Source organism: Nomia melanderi, chromosome 6 (assembly GCF_051020985.1).
Source record: "Nomia melanderi isolate GNS246 chromosome 6, iyNomMela1, whole genome shotgun sequence".
NCBI classification, from domain to species: domain Eukaryota; kingdom Metazoa; phylum Arthropoda; class Insecta; order Hymenoptera; family Halictidae; genus Nomia; species Nomia melanderi.
The window spans coordinates 718,648-743,573 of NC_135004.1; the positions used below are offsets into that span (position 1 = coordinate 718,648).

Consider the following 24,926-nt stretch of genomic DNA (forward strand, 5'->3'; position numbering starts at 1 on the left):
TGCATATTTATTTACGAAATATATGGTGTTTTTGAATTAATGGTGCACGGTAATAAAGATGAATCGCCACGAAATAATATAGGCTGACACTTTTTCGTATGAATCTGATTTCCAAATAAATTAATATTAACCTGTCGCGCTGGAAAGATGTACGTCGCACATTTCCGTTAGTTCAAAATGAATGTTGGCTGATAAGAAAAAATACCTGTGAAATATTCTTTTGAAAACTATGCCTCGTATATGTTCCATCAAAATCGGTGTATGCTGGTTAAAAAGGTTCCCTTAGTAGTTTTAGTTTAGCCAACGAATAGTTGAAAACTCTTCCTTTTATTTCTTATAAAATTGCATTAAAACTTTTGTATCCACCTAATATGTGAACCGTTTTTTTTTAAAATAGTATAAGTCCATTTTTAGAATTAATGGTACTTTCAACGAAAATAATCGTTTTCATTAACAATTTTATTAATTACTATCGCATAATAAAATTTAACAAATTCGTGGTTTGCTTGCCAATATTTCTAAATCGATTCAAACGCAAACCCTTAAATATCTCAATGTACGCGAAAATGGACATACACCGCTTTAAAAAAGCTAGCTCATATTAACACTAAAACTACCAGACGAGTCAAAATGACCCATTCATGATTTCTTCAGTTTGCAATTATGAGAAAGACAACAAATGTTTCTCTGAGATTATTATAATTCATACATTATCTATCTATTATATATGTACCTTAAATTATTAAAGAAATTGATTTAGTAATACCCGAACTGAATTATAAATCAGTTCAGTCTCAATAGATGCACTCTTGAAGTTTCTATAGAGGAATTTGAAAAAATCAACGTAACCCTTTGCACTCGTATGTCATACTGGAAATGACAATATAAATTTGTGGTACTCTAAAAAGTAGCACACTTTAAAAGACTATAAAAATTAAACCTTATAATAATAATAATAATAATAATAAACAGAATAAATATAAAACGTTGAATTCTACCGCTGTAAATTACTTTAATTCGTTTCCCTAAGGATAAATCCAAGTTTAGATTTAACAACATTGAAAATAAGGTAGTTTTAATGTTAAAATCGAGGAACGGGTGTAGTTATATTCTTCTGCCTTGAATTTCGGACTTTTTACTTCCCAATTATACGATCTGGAGCAGCCGCAGCGTTTCCGGCGATGAAATTCAGCGTGGTCCGCGCGCGTGTACGCACGTATTCCGAGCGGAGCGGCTTCTCTCGCCTCGGAGTAAATCTTATGCGGTGCACATGCATGCGTAGGTATGCACCGCTCGGTTCCACCGTTCCACGAACACAAACGCAGAAAATCGAGCCGGTGGAAAGGCCTCTCACGCGGCTGATATATTTCCTTTTCTCTTGGCCACGGCTGCGAACAGCCACGGGACACGCGGCCCGCACCGTTTATTCCGAGAGACACCGAGTCTCGAACCCGTACACGAACCACTAAAACTATTTTGTATCCCATAAGTAACGCCGTTTCTGATGTTACGCTGGAACTCCCATTAACTGTGCCCATTTTAATAGTACCTGCCACCCTGAAAAGTCTCGCGGAACTCGAGCGTTTTATATTATCCCGTGATATCGCGTGTCCCGTGTTATCCGTTGATCGCGAGTGATAATGCATTTATGATGGAATATTCACTGAACATTGCAAACAGTTATCTCAGCGATCATTGAACGAGTTGAATTCTAACCGAATTTATTGTTTCAGTCGACACTAATAATTGATTGTACCTCTGTCTTACATAGAAGTACCGTTTCCTTCTTGTTTATTACTGTCGATGTACAGTGCTTTTCTACTTTTCCTAGATGAATCTCGAAGTATTTATTAGTACATTTTTGAAACTTACGAGCAGGGGTTAAGAACGGTTGTAATATCGGTTTCAGTTTTTGAAACAGTTATGGAGAACCGACATAGAGTCGTAATTGTTATTGGATATATCGGTTTCGGTTTTGCTTCTTCAGAATCGATATGACATCGATATAATATCGTGTTATTTGAAATATAGAACTGAAAAATAACAGTTGTAGAATCGATATCATATCAGTTCCGCAAAAAAATTAGAACCACGACCATCATAACTCAGAACTGATATACATAATGACTTCATGACTGAATCAGAACCGATGTGGAATAGTTGCAAATAGTTATTTTTTAAATCTTTCCAATCCCTGGCTTTATATTATATGATATCGCTCGTTATCTGTTGATCGCGAATGATAATGCATTTATGGCAGATTATTAACCCCTTGCACTATGGTTTATTTCTTAACTGTGATCGATACAACTACTTTATCGTTAATAACTTATTAAGGAAAGAAAAAATTTTGATGCTTACTCTATGTCTTTGTTAACCAAGGGGTTAATCGGGGGTTGGAAACGGTTGTGATATCGGTTCCGATTTTTGAAACATTTATGGAGAATCGATAATGAGTCGTAACTGTTATTGATTCTATAACTGTCATTTTTCACTCCTGAAAGATATACAGAACAGAAACTGCATTGCTATTTAACCCAAATCGTTCAAAATTATTATTTACCTTATTACTATATTATTTACCCTGTTACCCAACCAAATTATTCAAAATCATTCACGTTACTATTCAACCGTATTATTGAGAATCATTTACGTTATTACTCAACCAAATCATTCAAAATCATTTACGTTACAGAATGAAATTATTCAAAACTATTCGCGTTACTGACCAAACAAATAATTCACTACCAACAGCAATTGTAGGCCGCGCAAACCACTCGCGAAGCAACAAAAACGTACTCAACTAATCATCTCAGATAAACATTCGCTCCGACAGCGTTTCGAACAGCGCTGAACACTGTTACGAGGGAACCGCAAAGGTGAAAAAGCGAGGCGGAAGAGGGGATGGGCGCGGCAGAGTGAGGGAGAAGGAGAGAACCATTCATCTCGGAGGTCGCGACGACTCCCATTCATGCAAAGCGCGTCGGGGCCTCGGCATCGGGAGGAAGAATGATCGTTGCACGAGCGTCGGCGGAAGAAGACTCGCGGCCAGAGAGAATAACATCCGTGCGGTCCCGAAACGTGCCGAGAAGAAAGAACGGAGAGAAAAGAGGGTGGCTGCGGCGCAGAGGAAGAGGAAGAACGAGGGGGTGAGGGTAGGAAGGCATCAAGGAATGAAAGCGATCCGTCACGGGGGTCCCGTTCCGATTTTGGCCAATGGAAACTTCTCATTCTCGCATATTTACGAGTCACCGGAATACACGGGCGCCTGCTACCCGAACGAGCCGATTTCCGAGCACTATAGTCCGGTAAGACCCCGTTTAACCAGTTGACTGCATTCGACGAGTATATACGTCATCTTAAAACGCAAAATGCTACTAACTTTTTCAACGATCAGTATGTTGTCTTCTCAGATAAACATATGATTCTTCTTCGTTTCGCTCTAGTTTTTTATTCGGTATTTAACCCTTTGCACTCCAGAAGTTTTTCATTAGAAATACTCAACATTTTTTAATGAAATACCAACGACATTCTTTCGAACTGACTTAACGAGAAATCGCATATAAATTAAAGAAAGAGGCTGTTTTATTTTAATATTTTACATGTCGATGCATTCTACGAAGTTTAATATTAAATGTCAAACTCTATAATTTTGCTGTGTCAAATCAATTGGCGACTGAGAGGCGCCTACGGAGTTCAAAGGGTTAATTGTATTTCTCGCATAGTGAGAGATTATTCAAACTAAATTCCACAGTTAACTGGTTTTAAAATTTGATTAAAAATTCTGCGTTTTCTTTCGTTCATTTGACGTTATATCAATTCCTGTATTGTGCGATTAATCAAATTTTCAATGTTTTCTTTTTTGTTTTCGTTTCTGGTAATAAGGAAACCTTTCTGATCAACACGCCGATTTTTATGAAACTTATGTGAACCATGGTTCTCAAGAAAATATTTGACACATCATTTTTCTTATCAGCTAACATCTACTTTCAACGAGTGAAAACAACCCTCAAAGTCGAAGATTGAAAATATAATTTTTAGAATATCTCTGAAACTAGAGGATATAAAAAAGAAATTTTCTTTTTAAATTGTTCGCTTTAAAATGAACAATTCGCATTTTTTTCTGCGACCCCTACTTTCAGATATTTTGAAAAAACTATATTTTCAAAACACAACTTTGAGGGTTGTTTTCGTGACAAATATTTTAATATTGTATAAGTATATACAATGTACCGGTACGATTAGTGTTAGTACTTTGACTGCCACGTTTTCTTTTTTCCAAGTTTTATTTGCATTAACAATACATCTTCACACAGATGCAAATGAAACTACCAAAAACGATCTTACAGTAATACTTTGATAAAGTAGTAATTTAAACTTAGTTTTTTGCTTCATTGTGGTATGGTATGTTTTTACTTATATTGCCAGTAGTATGTGTAATGCAATAAGACTACTGTGGTGTGTAAGACGTCATCGACAATTTTGGAACAAAAATTTCAAAGGAACGTCTGGAACGTCAATGGAAAATTTCAACTCTTTGGAACGTCTTTCCAGCGCAAGATGTTAAAGCTGCTCGCAGCCAAAATCAGACTCCTATGTCGCCTTTTATACCTAAAAGGTTGTTCATCATTCTCCTAGGGGTTAAACTCGATTCTTTCGGAAATTCCAACTCTTTCAAGAATCCCAGTTTGCCCGACCCGACTCGAGCCGATATTTTCAGGTTCTAACACACCTGTAGTGAACCGGCCACTCGATTACAGCGGTAAACTCGGTTAACAGCGGGCTTGTGCAACGTTTATCCGGCGAGTTGCACGGAAAATTGTGCGCCAACGACTTGCGCGGTCGACAATTAACATGCGTTTACACTTCCCTTGCAATGGAAATCGCTAACTCAATCTAAATTACCGGACCGGATGCAAATAAACATGATTCTATCAAGAGAAGTTTCAGTTTTTCGTTGACCACGTAATCTATGAAATGTTAGTGGCTACGTGTTTGTTAACTAGTTGCTACTCCTTTTTAGATTTATGGAAGATATAGATGGATTTTTAGGATTCAATTTGGATACTTGCGGATTATATGGACTACCTTCGTGTTCAGGCAATAAAATATTAATAATAATAGTAATAATAATGATAATAATAAAATATTAATAACGTGTTATAACAAGGATGTCTAAATCGATGTCCGCGGGCACTCTAGTGACACCCCCTCACGAAAAGTTACCTTCTCCATATCTACTTTTACCTGTTATATTGAACAATATATATATAAAACTGTTCACATACACAATTTCGGGCAGTTTCTTGCGTACAGGTAGTGAGGAAAGGCTGTTTTTGAGTTACTAGCATGAGGGGAGTAAGTTAAACACCCCTGTGTTATAATATTTAATAAATACTAACTCAAACTTAACTCAGACGTAACTCAGATCTAGCCTAAATGACTGACCAGCGCCACCTTCAAATAGTTAGAAAAGAAAGGTGATCCGTATGTAGTATAACCTTCAGTAACACGATTAAAGAAATTATTGAGAAATAATTATAAAAGTGAGATCCTTCATAAAAAAGTAATACAAGCAGAGAAAGAAGTTGCGTCAATATCAAAAAAGAGAACTTGATGCGAGATGCGTAAACCTGAAATCACTATAACACGAAATTTTTGCATCGCGTTTTACAGTCTGTTGTAATACGTGAATGATGAATGAGTGTGTATGTGTACCATGTGTGAGACGGTAGGACGATTCTAATAACATGTAACATTATATAAAATCAATATTTCAGAAAATCAGTAATTCTGGAATGTTCCAAACGTAACTGAACTATGTAACGCATGAAATTGATAAAAACGATGGAATGTTCTAGAAAGTCTGCGAATGAGATGACTCCATTTGAATATTCGTACGACTGAGAAGAACGAGTTCGAACGTATAAATATCATAGCATAGATCAATTTATATATTTATTATGTGTTGAGTCGTGTAATCGCAAAGCTGTAATTTATACTATCAATTCTCTCAAAAATCGTTATCGTATTTTATTTAACTATTAAATAAATCCCATGATGCTAATCGTAGAAAATCGCAATATAAGCAAACCTTCTGTAAACAAACCTACACCATAAGAGAAAGTACAGAAGAGGAGAGGAAAAAGGAGAAACGCGAGGAAGAGGAGCGGAGAGCAGAGGGAAGGCAGCTCGAATTAAATTACATTTTAATTTCGCGGCCATTCCGCGGCACAGCGCGGCGCCGCGATACGCCAAATATCCGGCGCAATTTACATTTTAAATTGGACACTTCTTGCCGCGATCCGAGGGTTTCCTCGGCATCGTCTGGCGACGGTTGTCGTCGTTTCGACAAAAAGCGCGCGCACTCCTCCACGACGACGCGACGGGGGAATTTTCGAAAAGTTGAACACGCGGCCACGCGGTGCGCGCCGCTTGTTGATTCCTCCTAAAAAGCCGCCGACCTCCGCCGCACAGCCGCCCCGCAATTATTCCGCACAAGTGTTCCGCCTTTTTCTTCTTCCCTTCTCCTCTTTTCCTTTTTTCCTCTCTCTTTCCACTCTGGTCTCTCCTCCCTTACCCGCGGCGTTTTCTTTTAAACGCGCGCGTTTCAGTTTCCACCGACGAAAATTTCACTGATTTTCCTTCCGCCACATTTAACGCAACCGAGAGTACTTAATTGCGAAGCCTCCCCTCGCTCGAGTCGCGTTTCCATCCGCCACGTCACGCGGGCTTCTCGTTTTTCCGCGCCCGGTCGGGGGAAAGTTTGCAACGAGCGTGGCCAGTTTTGACGATTTCTTGAAATGGAGTATGGTTGTCCATTGTTATGGAGGGAAGGAAGAGGTTATAAAAGATTAGGACAGAGGGAGAAAGCGTCTCGTCCGGGATCTACATACATCAGATCAGTGGACTCATCAGTAAGTTTCTTTGTTTTTATTTATTTAAAAATAATAATCAATTTTTGTACATTTTACACGTGTAGTAATAATACTAGATATATACAACGCTTTGTCTATTATGTTTTGTACTTTGAGTTTGTACAACTAATTATAATTGGTCGTAGGAAACATTGCAGTCTTGAAAGCCTACCTTCAACACTTAATATGACAATATCTAAATAATTTTAATTTTTATGTTTTGTATTCACTTTCCATTCTCTTACAGTTACAACTACAATTATTAGTTTTCATATTCATGATAAAATTTGAGAGCTTTGTACGGTAATTTGTGTTTGGTTTTAAAAGGTTTGTATGTGGCTTCTTATTTCGGTTAAATTTCGCAGTAGTGGACTATTTTGTATTTCTCTTTTGTAGAACTGTTCTGGCTAGTTTCTTAATATAGTCTAAAATTGTTGGAATTTCTGTCTTTTCATGCAATTCATCTATTCTTGCATACCTACTTTCTGATAAGACTAGTAACGTGCCGCGAGACGCCTATTAGGCAGGAATTGCAACGGTTCTGAAAATAACTGTTTGAAACTACATAGCAAGAAAGTACTGTCCAGAGGTTGGAAACAGCTATGATATCGGCTTCGGTTCTTGAGACAGTTACAGAAAACCGAAATAATATTATAATTGTTATTACATGTACTGTGTAGCTCTTATATCCTGAGTCAATTCGAAAAGCTGAAAAGTCACAAGGGCAACGGTATTCTTCTACTCAGGATGCTCACGTCAATAGTCATAGAACATTGATGTTATTGGCCGAACCGTATGAGGAAGAAAGCAACGGAACAGAATGCGACGGAGTGAGATGTAATGAACATTGACGTCGGATTTCGTTTCTACGCAGCGGTGACATTTTTTGTTTACTAAATCCCGGAGACACGGAGGCCAGACTACTATATTTCCTGGAAAGATCGAGGTGGAGCTTGCAGCCGATTACCCTTGTCTCCGTGCACTTTTAGCTTTTAGGATTGACTCAGGCCGTGAGAGCTGCACAATATATCGGTTTCGATTCTTGTTCTTCGGAATCAATGTTATATCGATTCTATAGTTATTTTTCGGTTCTGTATTTCTTTCAAAATCGAAAAATAACAGGTATAGAATCGATATAGAACCGATATAACATCCGAAGAACCGGAACCGAAATCGATATACTAAATAACAGTTATGACTTTATTTCAGTTCTCCATAACTGTTTCAATTGGAACCGATATATAACAGTTTCAAACCGTCATTTTCGGAACCTTTTCAGTCCCTGATTCTGTCGTGTTTCCGTCATTCTTTCGTTGCTCGTTGTATGATACGGATGATTTTGGTAGCAATCGAAAACTAATATTATTGAATTTGAATTTTTTAATTGAAATCGTTTTTCGATTTTTCAATTCTGGAAAATAAATAATCCATATACTTCAATGAAAATACTGCATATAAATTTCACACATAAATTATCAAATTTCCAATCTCAAAAACAAAGTACTTTTTTCGTTACTTTGCAAACTGTGATACGAATGGCCACGAAATTAAAATGTAATTTAATTCGAACTCCCCTCCCCTGCTTGCCGCTCCTCATCTTCGCGTCGCTCCTTTTTCCTCTCCTTTTCTCACTTTTCTCTCATTGGTTCCTTTCTTTTACGTTCATTACGGTGCAAGGCACTTTCTAAATGTTTCAGAACTCGTTTTATAAACAATGAACTTGTATCTTTTAGTGGATAAAGAGGTGAAAGGATGCTTCGTGCGCGTTCACTGACAGATGTTCAGAGACGAAGTAATTAACCATTTACGTCTTGAAAGTACTTCGAATCATTAAGATAGGCACTGGTTCCATTGAGATACTGTTACGAACCGGATGCGTTTGAACTTTTATTTTTAATTTAGTGCCGGAGATATCACTTTTTTTATTGCCCTCATTATTTGTAATATGTTATAGAAATGGCGATGCACAGATGTGTAAACTTTCGAAGATTCTTTTCAAATATTGGATAAATGTGAATTATTCATTACATTTTCTTATGGAAAGTTCTTCGAATGGAATTTAAGAAATGTAGATCTTTTATTCAGCAATGCTAGAAAGAAATATATAACTTCAATATATCGCTGTACTACATTTCTATTCAATTGGAACGCGAATAAAATTATGATAATTCGAGAAATACCCCATTTCTTTTAATTCGATACAAACCACCCCCGTCTGCTTCGTTTACGTTTCAGGCAACTAAAACCATTACTTTACTATTATTAATATATATTTAATTGTATTCACTATTATTAAATATCGGACAAACCAGCTGTTGATACATCTATGAAATGTAGGAAAGTTAAGAAAGCAGTATCAAGTTGCGAAAAATCTTGATTTTTCAGTTTCTGCTCCGTTAGAGAAATTAGTTAAAATAGATTGTTCTAGGATCTAATTTGATTAAGGCCGATTGGAAAATGAACGTGTTGAAAAAAATTATAATATAATTTCAAGGTATATGGAGTATCGTAAGTCATGCACGAAAGAAAGTGCAGATAAATCAAAATATTAAACGGTCTGACAGACCGACTATATCACTGAAGGGTTACAATGGAAATATCAAAATAACAAAAACTAGTATTAAATAACGTAAGTTAATAGATATACACTTCATTAATCCTTTCCGGTACGATTTAATCATGAAAAATTGTCCATGATAAGAGCATTTTATTTTTATTGAAGAAAACAGTATGTTTCATTTATTCATATATTTTGTTAATTAAAAGAATGTTAATTAAAAGTAACCTAGCAAGGTACTTACAAGGAATTTTGTGTATGTAAAAACATGTTACCTGTAACTTTAGTCGCACGACGAGCGTAGCTCGTTACTGTACAGTTTGGCACGAAAAATGGATGACGAACTATACTCGTCATTTTACCGCAAGGGGTTAATACAAAAATCACAAAAGTTTACGAACAAATATTTCACAACTACTAAAGTACGGCTTATTATTTAACTTTAAGTAATAACGACTTTATACTTAACCCCTCGTCCGACAATTTAATTTCGCAGTTGCACTTGTTACGACTATTTATCATTAATAATATACTGGTAAACCAAGAAATTCCATGCTCTTCCTATATCAAAATTTACACTATCCCATACAAATTGCTAACAAGAAAAAGTAATGTAAGCATTTGAACTCTAAAGAACCGAATGACATTGACATTTGTTAAAGTATATTAAAAATCTTCGCCACAAGTCTAACACGACATTGTAAGTTAAGGGGTTGACACGAAACACGATGTATTGAAAATAGCTTAAGTCCACTTAAAAAAGATAAAAAAAACATTAAAGAATACAAATATTATGTAGAATTGTAACTATTATAATGATTAACTTGATTAAGAAAATGAACTTAAGCCAGTTTCAAAATAAACGGCTCAAATATCACTTAATTCTCCCAAATCCGAATTGGATATTATTTTGCTATTATTAATCGTAATGCCTCTGAGTAAAGGTAGACATAGAATAAGTGTAGAATTTTCCTCTTTTTCTAACGAATTATGAACAATAAAATATCTCTGTTGAGCGCAATTGCGGAAGAAATCATAAGGCAAGAGGTTAGAACCACTTCGTATGCGAAAAATAATGGACAGTAACGCTCGTGTTCCATTCCAAGAAGAAACGGAAGGCATTTACTCGGCGTACGAGCTCTTTTATCGATTCTCCCTTGACTTTCGAACAGTATTTCGTCTCCTCTTTATAAGTAGACTTCGGAATTATCCTTCCCACGAGGCGGAACAACATTATCCAGTCGAACGCGAAACACCATGATTCCTCGTTGCACTTTCCGTCACGCGAATCGCTAAGGGAGCAGCTTTCGCCGAGGGAAGCTCACCGTTTCCGCCGATACCGACGTTAACGTCCTTCCCCGCCAACGAGAATACACACACGCAGAATTTCTCCTTTTATTCCCAAGACAAAATTTACAGGGGCACTTTGACGGCCAGACTAGCGCCCATAAAACTTCCGCCGAGTTCAAATACTTTCCTTAACTCCGGTATATACGACATTGTAGGGTCGCCGCCGACCCCACCAAATTTTCATCTTCGTTACAATGGCGTACGCGAACATTCGAATACAGTAGAACATCGATTATCCGATTTAACCTTTGGTATCGTGATCTTTCATCGTGATTAATAATAACGAAATTATTATATATTATATTACATAAGTCATTGAAATCTCACATCAGTATACTGGGTTAAATTGATTTATTTAATTTTTTACCGCAAAATGACAAAACAAATATTTAAATAAGTTAAACTTTTATACATACAGGCGTAAACGTTCAACACCATTGTAACTTCGAAGTTACAAAATATATTCGGTTTAATAAGATTATTAAGTCTACTGAATACATTGTTAATTTATATTTGTAGGTTGATATTTATTAGTTTCATACTGCATACAGTTTGTTATAGTCACGAAAAAGAATTTGGCACACAGAAGGTTAACAAAGAAATTGTATAAAAATGATTAACAACGGAATTATGAAAGATTATCAGTAACAAAATTATTAAATATTATTTTAATTATTGTCTCAATGAAATGATAATCGTCGAGGACACGATGTAAGCAAACCTTCCACAGACACCATAAGCACTTGTGATGGCATCACCATAGCAACCGTTTAATTGGAAAAGGATCCCCGTAATAAAATCGTCGAGTGTTTCTCTCCTACGATGCGGAGCAAAACCAACCCGTCGTTCGCGTAATTGTTCACAGAAGGGCGCGACGAATTTCGAGCTAAGCCTCTCCACCGTTTTCTTCTTTGACTGTAATAATTTTGGCTGGGTGGTCGACGAATTCCGCGCCCGATCCCGCTCATAATCTCCTTCGCCCCCTCCTAATTCAATTCTTAGTCGACCGGAAAATACTCGACGGATCGACAGAGATTCGGGTACCCATCGTAATCACGTATTATTTATAATTGAGATGTATATTGGATTTATATTAAATAAAGATTTATATTACATAAAGATTTATATTGAGTAAAGATTTATAATAAATAGAAAAAAGTAGGTTTTTAATACACTGTGGACCGGTTAAATAACGTATGTTTCTGGCTACTCTTGTAATTCAATTATAAATATGGAAAAATTTTAACTAATAACAATGATGATGTTGATTATATGTTACTAGTCTCTAGTTACTAGTTTCTAGTTTCTAGATTCTTACTAGAATAAACACAACAAATTAATGATTAAACATAGGAACCATCTTCCACCCTTTAGTGACAAGAACATTATTAAAACTAAGATTCACAAATAGTCGTGAAACGAGAAAAATATTTCGTATTAAATCAAAATCGCGCGAAGAAAGTTCGTATAGGAATATGATTGGGTGTATTTTCAAGCTGTTCCATTAGTAAGCCGTCGCGCGAACCGAAATGATATGAAGATTCAGCAGTGCACTAAAAAAGCCGTAATAATACAATAAACCATAAGAAATTCACATTAGAATGCGTTTGATATCGTTAAATCGAACGAAATCGTATAAGAATTAAAACAGATCGCTTTCCAATTCATTTTAAGCCAAACAAAATCATATGAAAAGAAACTAAACCGTTCTCTGGCTCGTATTAAATCAAGCAAATCGTCTGAAAAGAGGAAAATACTGCGCATTAAATCAAAATCGTGCGAAGAAAGTTCACGAAGGAACGGAATTGGGTGTATTTTCGAGTTGTCCTATTCGTAAGCCGTCGCGTGAACCGAAAGGTTACGGATGTTCAGGAGTGCATTACAAAAGCCGGGACGAACAGACGTGAAGTGAAAAACGTTTGAATGGCATTCCGCGCAGTTAAGCTGGAAATTCCAACGGCGAAAGGAAAAATCGAAGAGAACGATGGGCGAACGAAGAGGATCCGTGGAGCACAAAGGCGAGCAGAAAGGACGAAAAGGAGAAAAGTACGGGGGCAAGAATCACGGGTAGGTATAACTGCGCGTCGTATAAACGGACCCCTTGAGAGCATAATTCATTGCCGTAAACGGCCGGTACGCGTGCCGTGTCAAATTAACGGCGAGCCGCAACAACAAGAACCTCCCCTTTTGCGTTACGAAGAATATTCATCGACGCCTGAACCCTTCGGGTACCTGTTTCTACACCTTACACCGCGGAAACGGTCCCGAACGAACGATATATTGACAGAACTTTGACATCGAATGTTTATGCGAACTCCCGTTCAACCCCTCAACCTGTTAACTGAGGAATTTACTTGAAAAAATCTCTCGTTCTGCGCGTGATAAAATCAAAAAGTAAAGTGTGTATTCGTCGAATGCAGGACGAATGCAGGACGAATGCATTTAGAGTATATTTTAATGAAAGACCAAAGCAAAGCAAAGAAGAATTACATGTTTGTCTAGAAAAATAAAGAATTCATCGTTGAAAGAATTATATAGTATCATTTCGAGCTTTAAGATGACGTGTATACTCGTCAAATGCAGTTAACTGATCAACTCGCAAATGAAAACTTTTAAGAAAAATGCATTTATTTTCACAACATACGTTAAGACTAGAACAACTGCGCTCGTCAAAATTACGGGTTTCAGTTTTCTTATTTCGCAATTACAGTAGAATTCCCTATAACGCGATTGAAATACTTCGCGTTACAAAATTTCACAATAACAAATTTCGCGTGAAATTCCCCTGGAACTAAAAGGTTAACGTCTTCAAGCATACTGCCACATGTGTATTTACATTTAATTTTAGTTTAACATTAAAATCCATCGAATGGATACTTGCTCTTTTTCGTATGTTTCTCATAATTGCCTTTGCCCGTCTTCATATCGTTCCATTCGTATCATTTTAAGCAAAATACGGAAATCTCGATCGTGTCACTTTTTCAATTTCATGCCCATTCCATGTTTAGGTTTACTCTAAAGTATTATATTATAATTAACAATAGAAAAATAATATTTAATTTGGACTTGAAAGAATTAAGCGATACAGTTATATTTGATATATTTGCTATGAGTTCGACACGATATTGTAGGGCTAAGGGTTAATATACTAGCTTCCAAATAAACACTCATCAAAACTTCTAAGAAGTCGAAACAATTTTTTTTTGCTAAAACAGGAACTAGAAAGTCAACATTTTTCGTAACGTTTGTTCTGCTGTCCTTCTTACATACCGTACATCCAATAAAATTCGATTCGTTCGATACGTCACCAAGGAAATTAATGTTTAAGTTTTTATATATTAAATTAGGGACGATAACAAGTATTTTGCAATTTTTTTAGTTGTTACAGAACTCGTAACAATGAAAAATCAAATCTCACTATAAAATGTATTGATTAATAATCTTCAGTGGATTTGTAATTTCGTTCATATCTTAGAAAAATGATCCAATAACAGATTAAAAAGTGTGTCGTGACACGGAATATATTTGAAACTTAATAATTATGAATGATTACTTATTATAATATTTGGAAAAGAAAAATAATGAAAATCGTTACGCGGATTGAATTATAACGAGTGAATAATTAATCAACGTGAAGATCGTTTTGATGTCCAATGCAAAGAGTCCGTGAGCTCTTGACCTAATCGATATTCCATAATTTAATTTTACTGACCCGGTTTAACTAATCGAAAAAAAAATCAAAGGAAATTATGACAGTGAAATCAATAATAATATTCATGAATACTGAACATATAAATACATACATTCAATTAAAGTGATTGTATATACTAATTATTAATATAACTACTATATTCTGAAGAAACAAGTAATTATGTATTCAAGAGTTGGTACTAATGAATTTACTATTAATGTGACTACCTTAAAGTAAACTCAAATGAACAAATAAAGAAACATGAATGTGCACGTAACCAGAAACAAGAATTAACTTATCAAATTATCTTGCTACATTAAACATATTACTTTGTTTAAAAACTTTTAGAAGTTTCCTAAAATAAAATATTTTAGTTATATCACTTTTCTCATTAAATGTTTCATAAATTTTCAAACAAGGAAATAATGAAATCATTTGTAATTTGAACTTCATATTATTCAAAACAAATCGACACTTTCTGCATTTTCATATAATCCAATCGAAAATAAAAAATCGAAACATTATCACAAACAATTTCAAATTATCCTTTATTTCAATTTAAAAAAGAAGTTTTTACTGAACGAATTAACACTTTGTACTACTATTACTTTCACAAAACATTCATTCAACAGAACTATTTCGTAACATATATTTTATTATTCCTTACCATTAAACATATTTCATTATTTATTATTTTTACGTACATATTCTAAACTTTAAAGCGCCACAATTAATAACAATTTAATTTAAATATTTAATTCGGACTCGAAAGAACAGAACGGCATTTCTATTTATTAAATTCCGTCCAAAATCTTCACGAACCCGACATTGTAAAGCCGGAGGTTAATAAATTAACACGTTTTCACGGATCTCCCGTTCAAACCCGAAATCCCCAACTTTGTTACATTACATGGTCGTCGTAAGGCTGCCTTAGCATATTTGCGAGCCAAGGAAAGTTACGAGGTCGGCACGGCCAGCCCGGAAAGCCTCCGGCTTGGAAATCCCTTATTTCCAGATTGTACGCCATAAATCGCGTGTGTCGTCTGCGTCACTCAAAACGCAAAATCCCAACATATGTTGCTTAAGCGCTTAGACAACGCTGGCTTTGCCATGCAGGAACAAAATAAAAAAAAAGAAGGATCCCGGTTTGAGAAACATTGAAAGGGACTGGAAATACTTTATATCAGGGGAACGCGCGGCCGAGAAGGGCACATACGGTGCGCAACAATTGCAAGTGTGAAATTTACAGGCTCGATTGAAGTGGCAAGTGACACACTTTTGTTTCTCTTTTTCCCTTTTCTCTTTTTGTTGTTCCGGTTTCGTGTACCCGGTCCGTTAATAAAGCGTCGCTTACCGCGCATATGACGTTTATGGATTTCACCCTTAGCGGACCCCGCAACGGTGAAAATGTCCTTCGTATTTCACGGGCGAGGGTGACTCTATGTCAGTGTCAAAACATTTAACGTGAGAAAGCCCGAATGTGGACTCTTTCACCCTTTTCCGTGCAATATCGTGTCAGACACGTGAGAAAGATCTCAAACGGCAGTTAACGAAAATAAATTAACACGTTAACCGCCATTACGGTCACCGATGATCGGAGCTGTTATACAGATACTGCTTCAAATATGCTGTAAATTTATAGTCAACTAATATTTGTGTTAATAAACTTTTACATTCAACAAGGAATCCATATCTTTCTCATTGTTTCAATAAATACTGTTTCAAAATTGGAGCTGCGTCCTTCTGTCCCAAAGTAGAACAAAAAGAACGAATACCAATCAAAGAAATGAAATTTAAAATGAGAGTAGACTTTATTATAATGCTAAACTTTTATGTTAAAATTACATTCATTATGATGTTAAGAATTTTAATATTTCAATCAAATATAATTTCGGTCTGTATTGCTTGAAAACTATTACACGTAGATGACTGATGTAGTATAAAAATATATATAATTGTGTAAATAGTTACTATTTAGTTAATACTAGTTAACTTTTAGTTAATACTAGATTACTTTTTAGTTAATACTAGGTTTCTGGGACACGTCAATTCGGCGGACACAATTTTATAAACATTACTTGGTAAATGTTGATGTCGATCGTGGTTGACGTAATTAAACTAATATATATCTAATTGCCGATTTTTAAACCTCTAATTTCCAAAATTTAAATGAACGAACATTAATCTTTCTAGGAAAAGTGGAATAAACTATGCAATAAATCTAGTGTTAAATAATAGTGTAAACATTGTGACACCAAATAATTAATAATTGTTTTTATGTATCTTTCCTACGAAGGAATAAGTAACATGCATGACGCTCAAGATTGTCGTGGCAATGAACGTGTTAATGTTGCATTAACCCTTTGCACTCCATAGGCGCCTCTCAGTCGCCACCTGATTTGATACTGCAGAATTATAAAGTTTGATACTTAACTGTTTGCCGTACAATAACATGTGTACCTCGCGGAGATTTTAAATAGAACTTAACAAACATAAATATTACTCAATTCTTATGAACTCAAATGAAATATCATCTTTCCATTATCAATTATCATATTTTACAGCAAACGTAGGCATAGAATATGCATAGAATTTTTCTCTTAATTTAATAAATTATTCATGACAATGCTATTATGTGGATCACAGTTAAAAAATAAATCATAAGGCAAAGGGTTGATGTTGAGTTTTGTGTAATGCATCAGTATATGAAATATTCAAATGAAACAGCTTTGTTACTTAGTTTATGTGTGATTTCTCGTTATGTATTGTCTATATCGCATCAGGAAATGTTTGTTAAAATTAGAAAAATCGGAAATGTTGTTTTTAACTATTTTTGCTGATACACGTGTATGCTAATAATCCAATTCAACCCTAATACAGTTCATTCCCAATTCAGCCTTACAGATAAAGTTTTAGCATTGTTTCATAGAACTTATAACTAGTTGTGACGTTCTCATTCTGAATGACCCTAGGACAGTACTGTAGGGTCGCCGACGACCCCACGTAATTTTAATCTCGTCTGAAGGGGTGCCAAATAAACATTATAGGACAGCTTATGTTTACCCTTCTAGTTTGAACCCTAGTTTATGGAAATGTAAGATTTTGTGTACACTTTACAAAAAACAAACAAGAACATACGGTTTCCAATTTTATTATTTCATTACTTCCATTTATTATTTTAAACTGTTTAAAGCAGAATAATTTAAATATTGAAATGTACAACTATTTTCTTTTGAATACATTGGAGAGACTCAAGAGTATAATTCCAAACATTAATATTATTTTTTGTTTCTAATTATGTTTTACCATATAAATAGAAGATTTTATAAATTTTGCACGTAATCTTTACAATCTAATTTATTCATTTTAACTAAAACAAAAACTTCTTCGTAACTTTAAAAGCATTATCTTTCCAACACATTCTTTATTCAAGCCGTTTGCCTCTATTCGTCGAATACTACCTCGCCCTAAACTTCCAAATCCTACCATTTTATTACCTGCCACAAATCATCGAAAAGAAACCCTTCACCCACAGAAAACCTAGTATTTCCACACAAAACAAGCCCAATAATTACCTCAATTGAAGGGTTTGCTGCGGGAATGAGGAAGCTCCACCTTCAAATTATTTTAGCAAATTAAAAAAAAGATCAATTCAGATTTAGATATTGCTTCAACTATGCTGCAAGTTTATAGTCAACTAATATAACAAGGAACCCACATCTGTTTGATTGCTCCAATAAATACAATTACAATATTAAAGCTGCCTCCTTTTTGTCCCAAAGTAGAACAAAAACGAAAGTAACAACTAAAGAAAAGGAATTTAAAATGAAAGTATATTTTATGATAATGCTAAAATTTAATGTTAAAATTACATTTATTACAATATTAAAAATAACAATGTTTCAATAGAATATAACTTATAGCATGAAATCATTTTAAAATAACCAAAATAAGAAATAAAAATAATAAGTACACAATAATAAATAATAATAATAATTAAGAATAAATATGTATATAATTTATCAGTAATAATAATAAATCACTTGAAGCTAATTCCTTTCTATACCAAATGTAAGGTCACATTGTTAAAAGTGATACTACATATTCACCGAAAAATGTGTGGAAAGGTGCCTCCTCACAGTGAACCCTTCAATTTTCGAAACCGATAACTAAACGAACGTTATCTACGATTAATTACAATCACGCTGTTCGTATCGCGATGCGCAGACCGCTACCCGGTGCGAAGGCAAAATCGCGGTTGCCGCGCGAAAAGGGCGTTCTTTATCGATTCGAAACGATTTTAGAGGGTGGTTTTACCCCCGACGTTTTTGATTTGAGCATACATCCTCGATATACGAGTCTCGAGGCAACGCTTCGCCGCTTCGAATTAAGGGGTGAGCCTACGAAAGGAGCGCGGCCCTAACCCTGGGGTCGTTTCCACGGTCGCAACGGGACGGGGAACGGGCGGCCAAGAGATGGGAATATCGTGAAGAGCGGAACGCGGTACGCGGAGAATCGAGAATTCGGAACTGTCGGTCGGCCCAATGGGAAACCGAACCGAAGGACGTGCTGGCAGAAACGAAACGACATCGAACAAACCGACTGTTGATAGATCTAGGAGATTCAAGATATTAACATATTGTTGACTGACAATTTTACGCAGAAACTATCCCATGTCACCGCTTATTATTCCGTAATTAAATATGAAAGTGAAACAATCTAAATAAACTTTAATTTACTTTATTATTATACATAATGAATTGAAATGAAACTTTGGACATATCTTTTAGGTAACTTTGAATAATTTGCTTCTGCAAGATTTTGCTAATGCAAGTGCAAACACGAGTTAAAGTTTTCGTTGCGAGAACTTGGTACAAAAGGGTTAGAGATCAATACAAAATACCAGCAAAAACGTAAATTACATTTCTGTTAACCGCTTGTCTTATAGTAACATGGCTCGTGGTGAAGATTTTAAACAGAACTTAACAAACATAAATATTACTGAATGTTTATGAATTTAGATTAAATATTACTCTTCTGTTAAAGTAAATATAGGCATAGAATGCACCTAAAATTTGTCTCTTTGTCAATAAATTATTAATTGCAAAATAGTTGGGACGATCATAGGTGAAAAATAAATCGTAGGGTAAATGGTTAACCAGTTAACTGTGAAATTTAGTTTGAAAGATCTCTCCTTGCGCGCGCAATAAAATCAAATAAGTATATACTCATCAAACGTAGCGCAAATACATCTATAGTATATTCTAAGAAAAATGTTAATCTAAAAGAAGAAGTAATTTTTTATTGGAAAAATTACCATTTTGCGTTTTAATGTGTAGCGTGTATACTCATCGAACGCAGTAAACTAGTCAACGCAGTCAACTTTTCGCGCCTCTTCAATTTAGAGATCGCTGGTCTATTGTAAGGGTCCAAGCACACCGTGTTCATTTTCCGTAGCTTTCAGCTCGAGGCAAAGGGACAAGCGACTCTCCTCTTTTCCTCCAACTTGGTGACCGTGAAGTAGCACGCATAATTCCCGAGAATGTCTACCGTCTTCATCATTAACCAACGCTAGAATTATTATCTTGATTGCGATCCTGAAATATCCAAAGTTTTCTCTTTGCGGAATTTAACGTAATGACAGCATATTAACCTGACAAAGTTTAACCGTGCTGCGTGTCGGTACAGCGACGAAATAAAAGATACCGTAAAAAAGAATCGGTTGTCATTTCAATTGGGGTACTGGTGGAATTATTTATTATTTAAATTTGAATAATTGATCCTGTCATGTTCGGAGAAAATTGGTAGAAGGAGATGTGGTTTCCGATCCCAACTATATACTTCTGTAACGTTTGATATGTTTTACATTTATGTGGCAGTGCTTCTGAGATTTTAATACCAGGTTTTTAGAAAATTTTTCTGATTTTTCAACTTATGACAGGTAATTTAAGTTTGTAGTCATTAGGGTTAGATTTGAAAAAATTTCTCTTCGAAAGATTTTGAAAGAAATTTAGTCTTTTAAGGGTGAAAACTCATATTTTAACCTCTTGCTTTATAATTTCTTTCTGAATTTTGATCGATCTAACTACTTTGTCATAAATGATTTATTGAAAAAGAGAAAAATTCTTGGGACATTCTGTCTATGTTTGTTACAAAGCATAATAATTCATAGCAGAATAATATTTAATTTGTATTTAAAAAATTGAGTAATTTGCTTGTTAAATTCTATTTGAAATTTTCCCCAGGGATCTGACACGATATCACAAGGCAAGAGGTTAATACGTAATCAATTTACAGTTTACAATCAATTCAACCAGGAACTACATCAACTATCCGATAGCTTCGAGCAGAACTAAAACGTAGACTACGATCCTTTACAAAAGGATAATATCATAAAACAAAATTTTCATTTTCACATCACTTTACTGCCGCACTCTATACTTCTATACCATTCGATTATAGGTTCTCCTATAAAATAAAAGGAAACTTGGAAAATTGAACGAAAATTATTTTACCATGGGAACAATTGAAATTCCTCTATGGAAATAGTATCCTTCAAAATGGATATGACCGAGGACGAAAGCGGTCGTAACGCTATATCACGCGTAAATGAAAATGTTCATATTGTTAGGGTAAGAGCCTAGACCTCGTGCTCAAAGCGTCTCCCGTGTCCTTTCGATTGTAGGTAACGTGAGTCGACTCGCGACTTTCGAGACCGATTTGCGTTCACGACGCCCGGATCGTTTCAGCGAAGTTACTCGAACGTAACTCGTACTATCGCGCGTACTTGTCACGTCTCCGCTGACAAATTATTAGCAATGGAAGCCGCAGGAATCGCGTAGGGTACGCGACGCATTGTCGCGACAGCGTAATTGACTTGAGGATCGTTATCCTTAAAACAATACCGCGCAACCTGACACGAATAGCGTCACAAAATTTGTCGAATCGATTCTTCAAATTTCGTGTTAGTTTACACGGTTGAAGTAACGAGTCAACTCGCAAACGTACAGTGCCTATAATTAGCAAATATGAAAATTACGAAATAATAATTACAAATAAAATTAAAAATAAAAATTGAATTCAGAAAAAATAAAAGTATACAACAGCTATAAATTTTCATTTAATATTGTTACTGATTTTAGTGGCTAACCTACGAAATTTCGAAGCAATGCATTTATTAGTGTTCTTAACAAATTTTCAAAAGTCGTCTTTTGTCCCTGAAGTTTTATAGTATAAGAATGCTTCTTTAAGTATTTAGAGCATTTAGAAGGTTTTAAGAGCAAAATGGATTCCAGCAAAAAGTATATAACAAAATGCATTCTTCTTATTTATAATCCTCTGTACCTCCAGCCATCGCAATACTTGAAAGTGGAATGAGAACATTCCTCTGCGCATACTTAAGTATAAAAAAGGCGGGACACTTTTCATTCCACCGTACTCTAAAGACTTAATCCTTCCACAGTTCCCATTTCATCTACTTTGAAATACCATCGATAAAATAGAAAACACACAGTCTAATAACTATTTCCTTATATTATCCCCAAATTTTAAAGTATCTTGGACAAAACAAGAACACAGCTAAATTGAAAGAAAGTAAACGATCGAAAAGGTGCTAAGAAGATGTAAACACGATCGGGTAAATAAAGAATCGAAAAACATAGCAGAATTAACCCCTTGTCACATAGTATTGAGTCAGACTCATAGAAAAGTTCTTAACGCTAGAACTACCGATCACTTAAACTAACTTTTACCAATTTCTGTATGAAAATCATAAGCGTACGTTTATTAAGTCTTCAATTGAGTTGTACTTCAGTTTTGCTATTACTGAATTAGTTTCGTTAATAAGTTTTCGTAGAAGTATCCGTACGTTCTCAGTAATTGTAAAAGAAGAAATAATAAATAAGTCATCTTGACCCATCTGGTAGTTCTGGTGTTAAGTACGCAAGTTCCAAAAGCGAAATGTCACTCAATTATTTTAGATGCAAATAAAATACTATTTTCCTATTAATTATTGCGTTCTGAAACAAAGGTGGATATAAACAAATGAGGAACTGTTGTTCGTTTCCTAGCAAATTATTTACAACAAAATATATTCTAGGGAGCGTTATGAAACAAATCTCCGGGATTAAATATCCAAAACGCGCGTGTTCGAGTCGACCGACATCCTTCCATGACTGGCCACCCAGCCAGTCATCAACTTCAACAGTGACCAAGGTGCATCCTCGTCAAGAGGCGGCGACCGCTGAAGGTTCTACAGAATCCGTGGGGCGACAAACGAAACAAACAAACCTTTGCATTCATTGGCATCCCTGGCGGTGGCCCTAGCCCATGGCCGGTCGAAGTGGAACGGCCGACACCTCTCGCAATCCCTGCCGGCGGTGTTGTGGCTGCACTCGCATGCGAGCTCGCCGTCCTTGCCTGGGACGCACCTTGCCGCGTGGCCGTTGCACTTACACCTGCCGCCGACGGCGAAGTCGGAGACAGCGTAGTGATGCGCGAGCGTGCTGGTCCCCAGGTTGCTGGTCAGGGTGGTGGTGGTGGTCGGCGTGGATATGGTGACGGCGGACGCGAAGCTGATGTCGCCGACGTCCACCGCGTCATTCGATTGCATCTCTTGCGGCGCGATCACCTGGTGAACCGAGGGCAACGCGGTCGCTAAAGGATCAACCGCCCCGCGCAATAAAGACTTTTGATTCTTTATCCTCTCCTCGCGCTCCCTCTCGCGTTTAGCGATCTCTTCGAGCCCGAGACCCAAACCGTGATCATGGTCCCTGTCATCCCCGTTTCCACTGCCTAGCTGCGAGACTTGGTCCTGCGACGACTGCTGCGGCATGTGCAAACGATTAAAGACTACCCGGACATCGGTAGCAGTGACCCAATCCTGGAGTATAGGCGAATTGTCGAAGTCCGATGCGGACGGTCGACCTTCCAGGGTGCTGAACGCGATCCTGCCAACGGGGCCTAGGCCGTCGCCGCCGGTGTACCGGTGGCTGTCCGTGCACCTGGCCTCTTGCTCGTTCTCCTTGGTGATCGTCGCCCGGTTTGGCCTCCCGTAGACCCGCCGGCACTGGGACGAGTAGAACTGGAACGGCTGCCAGGTCTTCCCGTAGTCCATGGACTTGTAGATCGCGATTGAGTCCGGCTTTGCCGCTTTCGGGCAGAACTGCAGGCTGACGTAGGTCAGTTCGTACTTCTTCCCCAGGGAGAGGGTCAAGGTCACGTTGTCGGGCGGCGCGGAGAAGCTCTGAGACGTGACCAGCGGCTCGCTGCGCCAGCAAGTCACGTTGCTCGGGTTGTTCAGGTCCGTCAGGTAGCTGGCCGGGAAACGTCGCCGCGGCGTGCTGTCGTCGCAAATATGGCACTGACCTATGCCGGTGCTGCCTCCCGGCTGTTCGGTCACGTCGCAGTATCTCGTCGGGCCGCCGCTGCCGCAGGTCGACGACGCCTCGACCGCCGCGCCGAACGCCGCGTTCACGAAATCAGGGATGCATCGGCGGGGCCGGTCCTCGTCGTAGCACGGGTCCGATGAGGCGCGAGTGCGGAACCGCAATAGTATCACTCCGAAAAGGAGTCCCAGCATCCACGCCGACTCGCTCTTCATTATTCAGCTTGACTCCCTGACCTGATCGGGTAACGCTCGGGCTCTTATCCTCTTCTTGCTTCTCCCTTCTTCGTTTCCTTTATCCCTGTCCTCTTTCCTATTGTCCTTTCACCCCTGCCCCACCCCCTGCAACCCTCACCAACACACAAGTTCCTATCTTAATTCTTCCTTCGGCGATTCCCTTTTCTTCCCTCGCCTCTGTTGTCCGCGGTTTTATCAATTTTTACGTATCGGTTCTCCCGGGGAGGAAACGGACAACCGGTCAACAAACGGAGGGTAGCGATCGCGTGCAGAATCCTGTTCCAACGCTACCGTCGCTACAACTCGAAGATCCTACGCTCCTCTCCTGCTGGTCATCGCGGCCGACACGCTAACCCTCGCGAACATCAATGTACCCGCCGCGGCGCTCCGTTTCCGATTACCAGCGACTCGCATCATCAATGAACCGTGCCGAAACGAGACCCCGCGCGCGGTCGATTCGAATCCTCCACTCGACGTTTTACTAGATCCCCTTTATCTCGCCACTGAAGATACGTCCGAACGAAACGTTTTAGCGGAACCGCTTCCGCGATCGAACTTCACGGCCGTCCCACCGGGATTCAACGTGTCCGATCGAGTCCAAGGGAACTTCCCGGCTTTGACAGTCTCATTTGCGAACGGGTTCGGCCAGCGCGCGCACGCCTCTTTTTCACACACGACACGTTTGGCCCGCGGAAACACGACACGGAACGAAACGCGGGTGAACTGATGCGCACGCCAGGTGAACGAGAACGAATGACCGGCGACGACGAGGCTCTACCGGGGGCGTCT

The 24,926-nt window shown here is 37.4% G+C and overlaps 1 protein-coding gene across 2 annotated transcripts in view; it reads right to left on the bottom strand.

The window, feature by feature from the left end:
- Positions 1-24,216, bottom strand: part of LOC116432347 (netrin-1) — a 325,888-nt gene extending 301,672 nt beyond the window's left edge. For both annotated transcript variants that reach the window (XM_076368269.1, XM_031989048.2), the window contains exon 1: positions 22,805-24,216. In XM_076368269.1, the coding sequence (XP_076224384.1) occupies positions 22,805-24,116 (1,312 nt within the window). In that variant the 5' untranslated portion in view covers positions 24,117-24,216. The remainder of the gene's footprint in view (positions 1-22,804) is intronic.
- Positions 24,217-24,926: the final 710 nt, after the last annotated feature.